This window comes from Penicillium diatomitis (genome assembly GCF_028827545.1).
Source record: "Penicillium diatomitis strain IBT 30728 chromosome Unknown utg000010l_segment0_segment0, whole genome shotgun sequence".
Lineage (NCBI taxonomy): Eukaryota > Fungi > Ascomycota > Eurotiomycetes > Eurotiales > Aspergillaceae > Penicillium > Penicillium diatomitis.
Genome location: NW_026623182.1, coordinates 984,463 through 1,001,075, shown reverse-complemented (window position 1 = coordinate 1,001,075; position 16,613 = coordinate 984,463). Strand labels below are relative to the sequence as shown.

The following is a 16,613-nucleotide window of genomic DNA, read 5'->3' as shown; positions in this document are numbered from 1 at the left end:
ATTTTCAAAAGATGCAGGGAAGGGAGACTCGACGCTTGCCCGAAGGATCCGCCGCCAAAGTGTCCACTCCAGGCCAAGTGGGGAATCGACTCGAGCTTCCACCGCGGATGTTCCGCTGCGCAGATTAAGGAAAGCAACCCCCGCTAACTGCCCACCACAACATGCTGCCGGTACCACCAAGCTTGTTCATGTCCTCTCTTGAACAGATCTCCTACCTCCAGTGTCACTCCATGTGAAGTCCGGTTCTTCACTACCCCTCGACTTTTCAAGCGGATATTGACCAAACCCCCTGAAACGGCTCTGGATTTCAAACATGGCCGCTCCGATCTTCAACACAGAGCGCCATGTGAAATACTACCTCCGCTGCCTGAAGACATTCCTCCCCTCGGCCTACACATCCAATGACTCGAATCGCATGCTCCTGGCTTACTTGACCCTCGGGGGTCTCGACGTGCTCGGCGTACTTCACAGCAAGACTACTCCCGAGGAGCGGCAAGGGTACATCGACTGGCTCTACCATTGCCAAGTACCCTCGGGGGGATTTCGCGGATTTCCAGGCACAGACTTTGGCGACGAGCGACGAACATCCGAGAATGAAGCCTGGGACCCGGCAAATATCCCTGCGACGTTCTTTGCGCTTGTGAATTTGCTTATGTTGGGCGACGACCTTAGCCGAGTCAAGCGCAAGGAGTGCCTGGAATGGTTGCCAAAACTACAGCGTGCAGATGGCAGTTTTGGAGAGACAATAGGGGTACGAGGTGCTATTGAAGGCAATCGGGATCTACGATACTGCTGTTGCGCGTCGGGCATCCGATACATGCTCCGAGGTCCATACGGAAAAGGCGTGGAGGAAGTGAAGGATATTGATGTGGCAAGGCTAATTTCATTCATCGAGCAATGTCAGGTATGCTAATGTGTCGAGCTGTTTGCTTTCCATGTGGTATCATTCTTGGGGTTCTTCGGGTATTGACTCGTCATTTTCTGAATGAGCAGAACTACGACGGCGGAATGGGCGAGTCACCATTTCGCGAATCCCATAGTTGGTCTTCCGATCGTCCCCTTTGCTGCGCGACACTTTTCTGACCAGGCGATTTAGGTGGCCATACATATTGTGCAGTTGGATCTCTGCACTTTCTGCGTCGGGGAACAGATAAAAGCCGGTCCTCCCTGCTGCTGTGTCCGGGTTCGAAAAGCTTTGAGTCCTTGGTTCACTGGCTGGCATCGCGGCAGACAAACAAGTTGCTTGGGGAGGGCGACGAGGATGAAGTGAACGAGGACGATATTGAGGAGGAGCAGGAGGAGGAGGCGGCGGCGGCGGAGGAGGAAAATATGATCAAATGTGATGAGGAGACACCAGAGTCAGTGGTTGGGATGCAGTCCCACAGGCAAAAGGAGCGACCGGTAGATGAAGGTCACCAAGAGGTCAAGTCAACTTCGAATTCAACAGAGGACGAAATTCGTGGGCTGTCTTATTTGACACCAGAGTCTGGCGAAGGAATGGCGTGTGCAGGATTTAATGGCCGATGCAACAAGTTGGCAGATACATGCTACTCCTTTTGGAACGGAGCAGCACTCATGGTACGTGGATAATAATGAGGGCTGAGCGGTTAGAGCGAGAGGCTTACCACATATATGTAGATGTTGGACCGTTATTCTGTCATTGATGACGTGCGGAACCGACAATACCTTTTAGGAAAGACCCAGCATCTGGTTGGGGGCTTTGGAAAGGGTGTCGGAGACTCTCCAGGTAAGTCGATAAGCTTTTTGTGAGATATCGGAGATCGAGGTTAGAGTTTCGATCGCGGACTGATCTAACAAACATTGAAATCGCGCAGATCTCCTGCATTCGTACTTTGGTCTCGTATCGCTCGCATTTCAGGGCGAAGAGGGTCTCACTCGGGTCGAACCTGCTCTAGTTGCGACCGATCGCACAGTGGCGCATTTGGAGTCCCTGCCATGGTGGTCATTTACCACCGATAAAGTTGAGATCTCTGAGATCTGATCCGACGGCGGGCATCGATGTCGAACTACGTCATGGGATGGATGTCACTCCCCGAGACTCTGCCCGCGCGCACGTGGCGGACTGGAGTGTTCGACCTCAATAGGCATTGTAAAAGAAGATCAACTGCTGTGGAGTACAGTGCAGATAATTCAGATAGCAGTTCTTACGAACGAACGACATTTCACATCGAAAGAGGCATACCTCTGATCTGGGATCGAGTGACATTTGTCTCCGAAACAAGTCGCTGGACTCAGTACAGTGGCGGCAAAGCAGATGGTGGTGTGCAAGGGATCCGTGTGTCCTTGGACTGAGTTCACATTGGAACCCTGCTGCGGCGAGACCAAGGAATCCATTTCCGTCCGTGATCAGTCAATGGGTGATGCTCGATTCCTCGGGACAAATCTCACATGAGAGGCTACTGTGTCCAGCATCATCGGGACTGGGGCTCTGTATCAGAGTTCTGGAGGAGATGTTTCCCCTGTACGATCCATAATGTTATATACGTCGGATATAGGTGTCTAACAGGTGTCGCGCTCTCACTAATATGTATAGATAGCCACAGACCTATGGTAAGCCTTTCCAGGCTTGGTCTTATTGGATGAAACGGGGTCTCGGATTCCGGGTTCACCTATTGATCTCGCTCTGGAGTTGTCCAGGCCTCCATATAAGTACTGAATATGTGCCTGGCCGCCCGGAGAACTAAATAGGCGACATTCCATATGCATCTTTTCAACCTAGTAGCCTCCTGCACGTTATGGCAGTTGGTGAGATAGAATGGTACCTCGCACACACATAACACAGTATTTTCGTGGACCCCACAAACCCTGTTTCCACCCTACCTTTAGATCTCTGTACAAGACCGCGCCCGTGGCCATAGATTCAGAATCCGGCTGGCAGGGTCGGGAGTATCGCAACATCACGCGGGCCCCTAGTTCGTCGTTGGATCTTGGAGGCGATCAATTCAACCACTGACCTGAAACTCTGTCATGGTGCGGTGGTACCAATCCACCACGCCTACTGTGATCGTTCATACCGAGGGTGTCAAGGGTGATGGAGACTCGGATTGAGCTTTGCGGGTTTCAGGCGCAAAGGGGCTCCCAGGGGATTTGCAAACCTGGTCTTGTTGCGAATCATGCTGAAATTCGACTGGGTCCTGTGGTATACCAAAGGGCAGGTCCTAAGGTAGGGTTCGCAATGATCCCTGGATGAGGTCATGCAACGATGCGCAGAGCACGCGAGTCACTCCGTGTTGTTTGGGCTTCAAGTACAACCAAATCGAGACGTACGATTGGAAACAATTCCGTCGCGGGCATAGAGCGCTGGATCTGGGGCAATGATGTTTCACCATCACTCCTCTGCCGATTTGGAAGAAGACTAAACAACTACCTAAAGAAGTGCAAGTGTTGTAAACACGGATGTCCGGAGTATTCACTTCATACTTTACACTTCACACTTCACAGTATACACCAGGTAGATCTATCTCCCTACGACTAGTAACTAGTGTGGGCTTGTAGCTGACAAGCTGCTATGCATCTGCGCCCGCGGCGAGCACTACTTACTTAGTTTGGTAAGCTCCCGTGACGGGCTTGAAGTTGTCTCACATTTCGAAGCAGAGGCGGATGTTCCAGAATCCTCAACACCATCACAGGAGTCCCAAGACCGTTCGAGTTCAAGCCCCCTCGGCCAAACTCCACCGGTCCGCATTGGCACGTTTCCCTTGACGTCCGTCCAAGTTTTGCTGGACGGGAACTCCAGCAAAGTTTAGTGAGACTGGACATCTGCATTTCCCCGTGCTTTCGTCCCCAATTGAGCATCCTCGTCACCTTCACCTTTGCTGTCTCTCCCACCCCCTCGACATTACTCTCCTCCTCATTCTCTCACGTCTGGTCGCTGTTCTTCGCTACGCTTCCCTCGCGGTCCTCCTGAACAGTGCATCCCTGGCCTGCGTTGGCCCGCGCACCCGCCACTCCTCCCGCCCCGGAACTTGTTTCCCCGACAGCCCTGACTTGTGTCTGTTTGAATGGCCAACACCAACACAAAGTCCGCCTCTATCCCCCAGTCTCGCTTTCCGACACCCTCCAGAGATCTCCGTGACCGACGGCAGTCTCGGAGATCGGTCATAACTCATGCCGCCCAGGACAAGAGCGGGAGCGCAGAGCCAGAAACAAAAGGAAAAGGTACGTCGTGGGGAGTCGCGCCGTCGCCGTTGCGACCACCACCAAGAGAAATCCCACCCCCTGACCTGGGCCCGGACCCCCCTTCTGCAGAGGTACCAAAGGCTGACACAAGGATGGACTCGGCTCATAGCTTGTGAATTCATACAATGAACTGTTCGAGTAAGTCTTGCTTGACCTTTCCACTGGGGTACAACCCTCGGCGCCGTTGGTTGACATTGATGTTCTTTGGCAGGGAGTTTTCGTCCAAAGATTTGCGGAGTGTCGGAAACTATACACTGGGAAAATTGATTGGCAAAGGCTCATTTGGCAAGGTCTATTTGGCATCGCATAAACTCACCAATGGCTCCAAGGTACGACTTGACACCCATGAGCGATAGATCGCTCACGGGTGGACGGCGACATCCACTGGAAACCGAAACGGCCAGCGCACTAACCGTTAATCAGGTAGTGCTCAAGTCCTCCAGCAAGGAGGACACCAATCTAGCACGGGAGATTCACCATCACCGCCAATTCTTACACCCACATATTGCGCGCCTGTACGAGGTCATCGTCACAGAGAACCTGGTCTGGTTAGTTCTGGAGTATTGTCCAGGTAGGTGGAGAGGCTACAATCGCGCAGGATGATGAGAAAGTCGCGACCCCGAACTGACCTTCTCAGGTGACGAACTGTACAACTACCTTTTACATCATGGACCCCTCCCGGCCGACAAAGTCAAACGCATATTCACCCAGTTGGTGGGCGCCGTGGCCTACGTTCACAGCAAGTCTTGTGTACATCGCGACTTGAAGCTGGAAAACATTCTACTTGATAAGCACGAGAATGTCAAACTGTGTGACTTTGGCTTTACCAGAGAGTATGAGGGGAAAGCCAGCTATCTTCAGACTTTCTGCGGTACTATCTGCTACAGCGCACCAGAGATGCTAAAGGGAGAGAAATATGCGGGCGAAAAGGTCGATGTCTGGAGTTTGGGTATCATTCTCTATGCGCTGCTGGCTGGAGAGCTTCCGTACGATGACGACGACGACCAGGTGACGAAAAAGCGAATCCTGTCCGAGGACCCCCAATACAACGACAAATTTCCAGAGGACGCCAAGGCTTTGATAAATCTGTTACTTTCGAAGAGACCCCTGATACGACCAAGTCTCAATGATATTCTCGCCCATCCGTTCCTCGCCGAGCACGCCCCGGAACAGCTTGCCATCTTGAAAATTCCCAGGCCGTCCCCATTCACCACACCGCTGGAGAAGACGACCCTGCAACGTATGAAAAGTGCAGGCGTGAACATCGACGAGGTGATTGAGAATGTGCTCGCCCAACGTTGTGATCCTTTGGCGGGATGGTGGGCTTTGTTGATCGAGAAAGAGCAGCGCAAGGAACTGAAGCGTGAGCGGCGCCGCCGGGAGCGGGATGCAGAAGCGAAAAATCTCCGCCGACTGAGTGCGGCCAGCAGCCGGTTGGAGAAGCTGTCATCGGCCCTGGTCGAAGTAGATGAAGAAGGGCATATGCAGACTGGTTCGCTGCAAGACCGTGGGAGACGAGACAGGCGAAGCCTGCCATCTCAGCTAGCGGTGCCGGAGCTTCCTGCCTTGCCTGAACCTTTGCCAGTCCCTTCACCTGATTCGAATTTGCCGCCGACGCCCCTCGAGAATGACTCTACAGCCGCTGACAGACGCTCCATCACATCAGCTTCAACGTCTGTTCGTCGTCGCCCAGTGCCTCCGCCAAAAGATAAGAGAAGGTCGCGCCCCAGCGTGCTACATGCTAGTGCGTCCCAACCAGAACTGACGCAGCACCATGGCATTTTCCGACGCCGCGCGTCGCGCCGTCAGCACCCGATTCTTAGTCAACTCGCCTCCCTGAAGCACTGGTTCCTCGAATCTGCCAAGCGAGCAAAGTCCCCCAGTGCCAAATCTGGCAGCTCGCGCAAATTTCTGTCTGAAAAGTTCAGTCCTGGTAAGAGCCATGATTCTGGGAAAAAGGCTCCCGTGCCCTCTATCACCGGCGACGTCTCTACAGATGTAGCCACGCCCACACAGACCAAACGCTTCTCCAACGCCAGCAGTCTTGCGCCAAGCAGTGCTTCATATCAACAAAATCGACACTCTTATCCACGTCAACCTCGCTCGCTGAATACGGCCCACTCGAGCCATCGCAACTCCCTTTCGCCATCTCCCATCACACCTCGCGGCTCCTATCGGCGGTCATCAGCTGGACTGCGTGGCCGCAAGTCAACTTCATCCTCGGTTTCCTCTATTCGCAGCATCCATCACGCTCGAGCACACTCCAAAGCCTCCTCCATCTCATCTAACAGCATCGACACTGTGGCAACACCTACCGCGCGAATGTCCAAGTCTCCACACTCATCGATCAAGGTGCTGCCGACAACGCCTGGTTCATCTGCACGCTTCCCAAGCAATATCCGTTTAGTGCGCGGGCCCAGTGGGCCCCAGCGCGAACTGCCTGGGAGTGAGGATGATCTCTCGGCGTCTTTCCCGGAAGCTGTTCCAGGTCCCATTCTCTATTCTCCGTCTTCAAATTTGGTTTTTGCTCGCCGAAAGCGATCCGCGTTCAAGGGACCGATGCTGCACACGTCAAATTTGATGACGTCGGGTACCTCGCTCCACTCCCCGATGCCTGGCCAGGCTGTGGAGAGCAGTGAGGCGATGCCTGCCATCAGCCGCTCCACTCATCGTCCTGCGGCTCGTAAGAGTCAAATTATCGAAGAAGAGGAAGACGACGAAGAATTTGAAGAGGACGTGGAAGAAGTGGACGAGTTTGACGCACCGGAAGTAGAGCCACGGACTAAGGGTACGGACGACGATGAAACGCCTCGAGTGTCGGTGGCCATACCGCAAGACACTGGATCTCCATCATCTGACTGCAGGCCAGCACTGGAGCCTGCTCCAGAGCTAGTTTCCAGCCCTGGCAGACCTCCACGGTCGTCCTCGCTGCTTTCTCCGTCTAGCGAGACAGCTGCAGCTCTTGCGGTAGTCACTGCAGAATCGACCACTGCCGGCGGCGACACAAATGCTGAACTAGGCTCTGGAGCAGATACCGAGGACCTTATGAAGCCGGCTCAGACAGAATAGACCAGGAGCGGACGTCTTCTATGGTTACTTTTTTTTCTCCATTTCCGCCTCGACTTTCCTTTACCCATTCTTCCTTTTGTCCATTCATTTGCCCTCTATTTCACTCTTCTGTTCCGTTTCCTTGTTTCTTTGCCGTCGACTGACTGGTCGATGATTGCTTATTTCTTTGGATTGCCCCGGCCATTTAGACGATAGAGGTTGCTTGCATCTGTAACATGCTCCGATTTCTTTTGCATCACCATGTTTGATTTACGCATATACCCCTTCTGTGTTCATCGCGATCTCATGTACGTCATGGGACATTCTTCTTCTTCTTTTTCTTCTTCTTCCGCTCTATCCTTTTATTCCCCACGCTAAGCATCTGTCTTGAAATTATCCATCGCGAACGACGGTCTGTACTCGAACAACGATGCAGATGGCTTGACCCCACACTCTCATTTGTCTCTTTTCTTTGCATCCCTTACTTGACGCAAACTTGGTGAACTTGCTTTCTCCCGGCGCATCAATACCCTTTAGCATCTGCACCGTTGCATCTCTTTCCCAGCTGAAATTCCATGGTCGTCAATCAAAAAGGCCACATTGCAAGTCTTATCGAGTAATCTTATTATGGTGGTTGATCCTCAGTCTTGATCGATGAGTAGTTTCATTTGATTGTCTCATTTGCAAAGCTTCCCGACTTGCTACCGGCAGGGAGTCCACAGAGCGACCGTTTCTGCTTCGAGATAAATGAATGGCGATTTGTTCAGGCGCCGTGGCAGTATGACTATGGATAGCATCTGTCTAGATTCATCAAATGAATTTATGCCATGTCCTTCACCGAGTCAAATAGTCATACCATTGAACCGCCTGTCCATGATACAAAATGGATGTAAAACTCTCAACAAGACCAAATGAACATCACGCACCAAGCATTTTCTCAATTTCCTGGCCTCAATCATCAGCCAAAAACTGAAACGAGACAACGAAGAAAAGCCCCTAAAAAATTTGAGAAAAAAAAATCAAAGGATAACAAGGCACAATCCAAGTAGAAAATTATCTACAACCGCTCAACATGAACCGGACCCGTTCCCTTATCCGCTTCAACCTCCTCAGTCAATATCACCCGCTTTCTCCCTTTTAGCTGGAACCACATGATCCCCTGCGGTCGTGGAAGCAGCTTCTATATCCTTTGCATTTTGATCCTGGAGTCCGACCCGGCTTGCACCGACTTTGTCCACGGTTGATTTGTACGAGGGGACAAAGTTGACTGCCACGGCATAGGTCCATGCGACGACCATGAACTGTGAGATTGTGTAGGAGTTAGTGATCAGTTCTTGCTTCCGAGGGTTATCCATCAGGCCGTTTGGCTTGCAAGAAAGGCTCGCTTTGAGAATATCATATATCATAGTGTCGGGACATTCTTGCCGGCCTTGCCTTGTTTGTTGATGTGGACGGTGGCATAAATCAGGGGAAGGAGGGGGGGGGGGGGGGGGGGGGGTTAGCTTACCATGGTTGGAACGATAAACGCGAAGCCGGTGTTGTTCTTCATGTCTGCTACATGGCCCAGAATCGGGGGAACGACGGCACCACCACAGACACCGCCGATGATCACGCCTGAGCCACGCTTGTAGTGGCGGCCTAGACCTCGAATACCTAGAGCGACGATGGTTGGGAAACAGACGGACTCGAAGAAGAGGACTAGGTAAAGCATTGCTGAGTGAATTGTTAGTTGGGGGCTATTACTCCATTTCAGATGCTTGAGAGCGAAGTTCTTGAGTAGTTTGATGTTTGCTGCATCTCTCCCTCTCCCTCTCCCTCTCCCCCCACCATCTCTCTCTCTCTGTTTTATGAAGAAAGGGACAAATGACCTACCAACACCAGCCTGATTCCTCTGAGTGACAGAGGTGGCCAAAAAAGCCACACAGCACGAAAGATAGATACCAAACACCCAGCGTGCCTTGACATACTTCATGATTCCCGAACCCAGGAACCGGCCTGCGGCAAAGGCACCCTGCGCACCAGCAAGGAGTTTTGCACCCTTGGCACCGGTAGTTCCAGGCCAGGTATCTTCGGCATAGTTGATAAAGTAACCCGCGATAGCGACTATGAGTGAGCAGAAAAGGCAAGATTGGTCAGTACTCCGCATTGCTGTCTTCAGCTGTTGCCCTGCTTGAATGATCCGGCAAGAAGTGAATTGATGGAGCGGAAATACCTTGGGCTCCGGTGTAAGTGAATTGCGCCAGCGCAGCATGGAATAGCTTATATTGCTTCCAGAAGGGCTTCTCCTGTTCATCCACGTGAGTCTCTGCTACCTGGAAAGCCATATCCTCGTCCGTGACTTCAGGGATGCTTGAAACGAAGAAGACAGCAGCGAGACAGAAGACGAAAATTCCGATGGCGAGATAGACCCATTGAACGCGCTGAAGCGCAGTGACGGTATCGTTTGTGCCGGTAAAGAATACATAGGAACCGAGAACAGGTCCGACAACGGTTCCGATGGCGTTGAAAGATTGGGCAAAGTTGATTCGAATCTCTGCATAACGGGGAGGACCGCACACTGTTATGATGTAAGAGAGTAAGTGTTAGTGATTGGTTGCTATGTTTCGATACCTTCGGTCGTCCGTCCTCCTCCTAGCGATGCTTTCCATGAGTGGATCGACGAATGTTCTCTTCCTTCATTCAAACAGAACAAGAAACAAAGCATACCGGTCAAGTATGGATTGGCTGCGGTCTCCAGAGATCCCAGGCCAGACCCAATAACAAATGTCGCACCGCAGAATCCACCAAAGGACTGATTGAGCCCCGCTGGCCACATGCACAAGGCACCGATGCCGTACAAAGTCAGACCAAAGATAAAGACGGTTTTGTATCCATAATGGCGGAGAATCCAGTTGGCGTAGCCGAGCGAGGCCAGTGGGTAGGCGCTACATAGAGCGCTCGTTAGTCGACATGTAAGCGTTACCAATGGAGGACCGATTGGAACGTCAAAGTCTCCTCGCTTGGATGTGAGGCAGTCTATGAGCCATGGATCAGGTGAGCGCATACCCAAAATATGCTGCTTGGAGACCGGCTGATCGTGTGCGATCGATATGTAGCGTATTTTGGAAGTGCTTGTTCAGCGTGTCAAGGAGTCCATATGCAAAACCCTAGCAATGTGTTCAGTACACGTATCAAGCTTGCGGAGCCGACGTTTGACATGTGTCTAAAGCAAAGTCGAGTCACTACATGGATTGCGTACCCATAGAAAGAATAAAATTGTCACGAGACTGAGGGGCCAGAGGCTCTGACGCAAGGTGAGTGTTGAGGCGGACGTTGTCTTACGATTGTCGATCCGTAGACCGGAGCGGTTTCTGAAGACTTCTTTGAAGCCCATCGCGACGTGGACGAAAAAGGTGATCGCCCTCCTTGTGTCCTTGGAATAATGAGCTGAGAATGAATTTCTGAAGTGAATTAAATTGCGCGAAGTTTGTGTTTTCTGAAATCAGTGCACTCGAGTTAAGCGCATGGTTATCAGGTCGAGGGTTGTCTATGACGGATTGAAGGAGACAGATTTGTTCGACATCAGGTAGAACATCGACCGTGTTTTGTACAGGGCGTTGTCCCGAACTTCCAGAAGACTCTGGGAATTGAAGGAGTAATGAACATTCTATACTAAATACCCGCTAGTTAGCTGAGGTTACATTCCATCGATGGCAGTACGTACCTCAGATCAGCAGTAACTCACCCTCAACCGGCGGGTCAACCCCCTCCCCCGCGATACTTGCATTCCTTGGACGAAGAAGTGGGAACAGAGTATCTCCTGCTGTACTCGCTCGCAGGGAAAGAATCAAACCCGTATAATGCCATTCGTCCAGTCGAGTGACAGCCCGAAATAGTATGGGATCTGCATCACATCACATTTCGAAAAGACCCGTCGCATCGCCTGCGCCGCCACTTCTCTGGTCATGGTTCCCCCCATTCTCCTTGAGATCTGAACCCTTTCAGTGTCACTTTTCAAGGAGAGCATCGTCGATTGCCCCGCTTCAACATGATCAATCTTCTCCGCATTCTGTGAGTCGAACGTGGCCTGGGTAGTCACCCCACTTGATCTTCAAATCCGGGGAAATGCCTCCCACCCGCGAGCCAAGCGCGGAGAGACCTTTGTCGATCACTTTCTCTTGGGTTGCCGCGACTTCGGAGGGTTCCATGGTACATTCGGCACAAGGATCACGCCAACAAATGGACCTCGATGAACTTCGCAGTCGGACGTTCACACCCAGTCCCAGTCGCATGCAAAGGAAAGCCATCGTCTTGAATCCTGTCGACACGCGAGCGAGTAGGATAGAGTAGAGAGTAGAGACTGCACTTGAAGTCACGAAGACGGAGAGTTTAGACTTTGTAAAGTCAAAGCCGGAGAAGACTGGAATTTGCGGGGCTGCAGAGCCAGAGCATTGCCGGGAATCAGTTTCATAGACCATCGAAGAGTCGCTGATCTTCAACCACTACTCTACTACACTCCATCCAGTCAGCATCGGCATGCAGCTATTGGAGAAAAATACCCAAACCCTGATTCGCGGGACTATGTGGCGTCTGCCAAGACTGAAGTCGCATCTGGTACGTAGGAAGACGAGGAGAAGAGGAAAACAATTGAAGCAAGTCGGGCCCGTATGTAGCTGTCGGGTAATTGTTTCGGGTATTTTCAGCATTACATGACTGTCGCTCTCGCCATCGAACGCAAATGTTCGATCAAGAAGACAAAGAAGATGGGGGAGTGGGGGGGGGGGGCTGTCGAAAAAGGAGATCTATAGAATTAATCGGATCCTGTCTTGGAATACTAATGGACCAATTCTGGTAATGTTCGACATTGCGGCTGTTTTAGAAGAACCATCACCGAGGTCAACTGGGTCTCTCATGAGCTTTGTCTAGATAGACTTGGGCAAGCCGTGGTGAGGCTGATTAGAAGATCAGACTTTGAGGACCATCATTCCTCGTCTTGGTCGATTCCGCCACGCCAATTCGGCCTCTTCGAAGACCAGGGGAGGAACAGTCATTAGAGTGATGAGGGTTTTCTATTCTGAGTTTTCATCTATAAAAGCCATGCATACTCCAAAAAAGACAAGTGCTCAATCAACACCAACATGTGCCTCGTAGATGGTGCCCAAGGGGCCCCCCAGGGCATCAATCAGCCAACAACACCCGCTGTATTCAAAATCTACAATGACTCCAAGAATTCCTTCCACCCCAAGGTTCATGCTAGACTGCGTCAGTCAATACGTGAAAAGCCCCGTCGGACTCTCCTCTTCAGGCCGTCTTGGGCTTGCCAACACTGCCATTCTGGGCAAGCGGAGCCACGGTGACCTTTTGGTTGTACAATTGACGCTCAATGAATTTGAGGCCCTCATCGATGATACTACAAGCAGACGAGATTAGCTCACAATGTTTCCAAAATTTGCGAATCGCCGCGCGCAAGGAAATTGGGGCGAAGGGCGAGGAACTTACATGACAGGAGCGCTGATCAAAAGAACCGCCTTCCATTCCGTCCAGTCCAAGGGCAGAATCGCAAACAGCGTCTGCAGGAAAGGGATATACAGGATAGCAAAGTGGAGGACCATCGACAAGGTGATGGCGTAGACCAGCATCGGATTGTTGTGGAGGAAGAAGGTGAACAGCGATTCGCTGGAGGACAGAGCGTTCATAGCGTTGAACATCTCAATGACAACCAAGATAGACAGAGAGACCGTCGAGGCGGACTTAGCCATGTCATTGCTGAACATTTCGCAGCCAATCTCTGGGAAAAGCGCAGAGCACTGATGGAAGTGAGACTAGATTGGATCGAACGAGTCAGCATAAAACTTGGTCCTTCTATGGTGTCTTATCATGTCTAATGACTTGGCTTATCGCGCCAGAGAGGGAAATTGAGGATCTGCCGCAATGCAAAACTTACTAGATGATAGTAGGAGATCTGAGGTCCCTCGGGGTTATACATGAACCACCACACGTATCCGAAGACAGTGGCAGCACCAACATAAGTACCAACGACCATGTAACGGAACAGTAGCCAGCCACCGACAAGAGGTTCGTCACGGCGACGGGGAGGACGCTTCATGACATCGTGGTCGGCAGGGTTGAATGAAAGAGCAGTGGCAGGAAGACCGTCGGTAACCAGGTTGACCCACAGAAGTTGCACGGGAACCAAAGCTTCCGGCATACCAAGAGCGGCAGTGAGGAAAATCGATACAACCTCACCGATGTTTGACGAGATCAAGTAGCGAATGAACTGTTGGGTGTTGCTGTAGATCGAGCGACCTTCCTCCACGGCGACGGCGATGGTAGCAAAGTTGTCATCGGCCAAAACCATGTCAGCAGCCAGCCTGGCAACATCGGTACCGGTACCCATGGCGACACCAATGTCGGACTTCTTCAGAGCAGGAGCGTCGTTCACACCGTCGCCAGTCATGGCAACAACGTGGTTCATAGATTGGAGGAGATCAACGAGTTGAGACTTGTGGGTAGGCTCCGTGCGCGAGAAGAGGGATGCAGTCTGGACGGCCTTTATCTTTTCGGACTCGCTCAGGCTGTCAAACTCACGACCAGTGAAGCTCTTACCCGTCAGGTCTTCGTTGGGTCCAAATACACCAATTTGGCGACAAATAGCTTCGGCAGTGTTGCGGTTATCACCAGTAATGACAATGACACGGATGCCAGCATTGTGACACTTCTGGATAGAAGCAGCGACTTCAGGACGAGGGGGGTCCAGCATACCAACCAGACCGATCAGAGTCATGTTCTGCTCAAGCTTGGTGTAATCTTCAGTAGTGGTCGCCCTCTTGAGCAGCTCATTGCCGGAGACATTGTCCACGCTAGCGAGGGCCATGACACGGAGACCACGGTTGCCGTATTCAACAATCTCTTCCGTAATCAATTTGGCGTGACTTGCGGTCATGGAGACACGAGAGCCTTCAGAGCCTTGCAGAATGTGAGAGCAGCGCTCCAGAATTGACTCTGGTGCACCCTTGACGAGGAGCCTTTGGTTGTGGCTTTCACCAACGAGGACAGACATGCTCTTGCGGTCCCGCGAAAATTCATAGGTAGCTTGGAGAGCAGAGCGTGCCTCGTAAAAAGAGGAGGAATTATGGAGACGTTCGGAAGCCGGCTGGCTGAAAATCTTCTGGTTGATAGCCACATCAGGGGTACCGATCTTCTCGACCAAGCAGCGCAAAGCAGCCTCAGTAGGCTCACCAATGTTGGAGAATGTGCCAGTCTTCGCATCACAAGCCAAAGTGGCCGCATTGCAAAGGGCCGAGACCTCTGCAATGCGGGCGACAGTGGACGAAGTTGCAGCGGCATGCTCGATGACCTTACCGTTGCGGGTCAACTTACCCTCCGGCGCAAAGGTAGTGCCCTCGACTTCGATTTCCTCCAGACCGGTACCCAAGCTGTTAACGTAGACGATTTTTGCCACACTCATCTGGTTGGTGGTCAGGGTTCCAGTCTTGTCAGAGCAGATAACACTGCAGCTACCCAAAGTTTCCACAGAGGGCAAGGAGCGAACAACAGCATTCTTTTGGGCCATCTTGCGGGTTCCCAGAGCCAGGCAAGTAGTGATAACAACGGCCAGACCCTCAGGAATGGCAGCAACACCGAGCGAGACGGCAATCTTCAGGTAGTAAATAGCACCCTTGGTCCAGCTGCCACCAAAAGAGGGGTCATTGAAGTGCTCAATATTGATCAGCCAGACGAGGACGCAAATGACGGTGATGACCTTAGCAAGCATGTCGCCGAAGTCATTCAGCTTCTGCTTCAAGGGAGTGGGCTCGGAAATTTGGCTGGTTATGCTATCGTGAATATCGCCGATGGCGGTCGATGCTCCGGTCAACACGACCAGTGCGGTAGCATGGCCAGTGACGACAGTGGTGCCAGAGAAAAGCATATTGATCTGGTCCTGCTTAACAGCCTGGACATCCTGCACAACCTTGGTGTCCTTTCCAACACTTTCACTCTCCCCGGTAAGGATAGCTTGGTCCACGCGGAAGCTGTTGCTGTCAATGGAGATCAAGCGACAATCGGCAGGAATTCGGTCGCCAACAGCGACGATGATCACATCACCAGGTACCAAATCCTCAGCCTTGACCTTCTGAATTGTGCCGTCACGTATAACCTTGGCCTCGTTGGCGGAGTATTCCTGGAGAGCTGCAATGGCTTTCTCGGCGCTGCTCTCCTGGGTCACGCCAACAACCGCGTTGAGGACCAGAATGGTCAGGATCTATGAGCGAGAGGTACTCAGTTAGTCTCCATTGCCAATGTAGTCAAGTTCGAGTCCGGAAGGTATGAACTCACAACGACAGGATCCACGAAGGCAGTCCAGTCATCACCCTCTTCAAAGAGAGCCAAAACAAACGACACAGCTGCCGAGCCAAGCAGTATCAGAACGAGCTGGTCCTTGAATTGCTCCAAAATCAGCTCCCACATCGGAGTAGGCGGTTCCTCGGCGAGTGCTGTCAATCGGCTGTCAGATTTATATTCCATCGCATGCATGCCCGTAGCGTAGTTTGGTAGTTCCGCGTTGCTTACCATTAGGACCGTACTTCTTCCGGGACTCGAGCACGGCATTGGCACTGAGACCATCGTGTTCGGAGACTTTGAAGTACTCCAGCGCCTTCGCTGGAGTCTGCAAGAACGCATTCTCCATGGCTGCGGTCTCACGGCCCGCGAGGGTTGCTGTCGTGTCCAGAGAATATGAGAAGACTGGGGAAAATGCGGGAGAAACGGGGGTAGATCTAAAATGTATTGGTACAAAGAAGGGAATAAAGGAATAAAGAGAGGAAGGACCGAACTAATGACGGCACCTGAAAGTCAGCCGGAAGTCAGCTGCGAACAAGAAACAGCGACGCCGAGAACAAGCGAGGGACAGGGCGTGTTGATATAGGCGGGCCCTTTTTTCGGCAGATAGGATCCAACGAGCGGAGGCACAACGTGTTCTCATCCAGTGGATTCCATAACATCCTCCAGTCTCCTGCTGATTTAGCGGGTACGTGGGTACTTCCAATCGGGGAACAAGCTGACTCATCAAGGGCCCGCGCGGGCAGGGCTGATGGGGGCTGAGTGTCCGTGTCCCGTGACCCAGTCGGCTTCCGGAATCTGCAATCAAGCAGGAGAGCTACGGTGCCTCGGTGTATACCTACGATAAGGCTTCTTTAGGACACTACACTGCGCTGCGTGGTAGCATAGAGGTTCCTCGGACCCGTACGCTGCGCACCTTGATCAGTCGATTTAGATTTACTGGTGATGACATCGTGATTGACGACCTTTACCTAGTCAAGGTCTCTGGAGCTTGACCGCACCGCCAAAAAGAAAACGAAGCACATCCATGATGGAAGCTGCTTGCA

At 52.0% G+C, this 16,613-nt stretch overlaps 4 protein-coding genes across 4 annotated transcripts; 2 read left to right on the top strand and 2 right to left on the bottom strand.

Annotated features, from left to right (window-relative positions):
* Nucleotides 1-313: 313 nt before the first annotated feature.
* cdc43 (protein geranylgeranyltransferase type I subunit CDC43) lies at nucleotides 314-2,002 on the top strand (the record flags this gene model as incomplete). Its single annotated transcript, XM_056936957.1, has 5 exons — nucleotides 314-904; nucleotides 994-1,039; nucleotides 1,088-1,578; nucleotides 1,639-1,747; nucleotides 1,836-2,002. 5 exons carry the CDS (start codon nucleotides 314-316, stop codon nucleotides 2,000-2,002), a joined length of 1,404 nt encoding a protein of 467 aa, XP_056787756.1.
* Nucleotides 2,003-4,128: 2,126 nt separating this feature from the next.
* N7539_007355 (non-specific serine/threonine protein kinase) lies at nucleotides 4,129-7,269 on the top strand (the record flags this gene model as incomplete). Its single annotated transcript, XM_056936956.1, has 5 exons — nucleotides 4,129-4,179; nucleotides 4,310-4,338; nucleotides 4,412-4,529; nucleotides 4,624-4,771; nucleotides 4,838-7,269. 5 exons carry the CDS (start codon nucleotides 4,129-4,131, stop codon nucleotides 7,267-7,269), a joined length of 2,778 nt encoding a protein of 925 aa, XP_056787755.1.
* A 1,088-nt stretch (nucleotides 7,270-8,357) lies between these two features.
* On the bottom strand, nucleotides 8,358-10,621 carry N7539_007354 (putative l-fucose permease; the record flags this gene model as incomplete). Its single annotated transcript, XM_056936955.1, has 7 exons — nucleotides 8,358-8,549; nucleotides 8,756-8,961; nucleotides 9,121-9,351; nucleotides 9,461-9,805; nucleotides 9,955-10,172; nucleotides 10,294-10,394; nucleotides 10,487-10,621. 7 exons carry the CDS (start codon nucleotides 10,619-10,621, stop codon nucleotides 8,358-8,360), a joined length of 1,428 nt encoding a protein of 475 aa, XP_056787754.1.
* A 1,907-nt stretch (nucleotides 10,622-12,528) lies between these two features.
* On the bottom strand, nucleotides 12,529-15,916 carry N7539_007353 (calcium-transporting ATPase; the record flags this gene model as incomplete). Its single annotated transcript, XM_056936954.1, has 5 exons — nucleotides 12,529-12,637; nucleotides 12,727-13,049; nucleotides 13,172-15,490; nucleotides 15,565-15,722; nucleotides 15,799-15,916. 5 exons carry the CDS (start codon nucleotides 15,914-15,916, stop codon nucleotides 12,529-12,531), a joined length of 3,027 nt encoding a protein of 1,008 aa, XP_056787753.1.
* Between the last annotated feature and the right edge of the window lie 697 nt (nucleotides 15,917-16,613).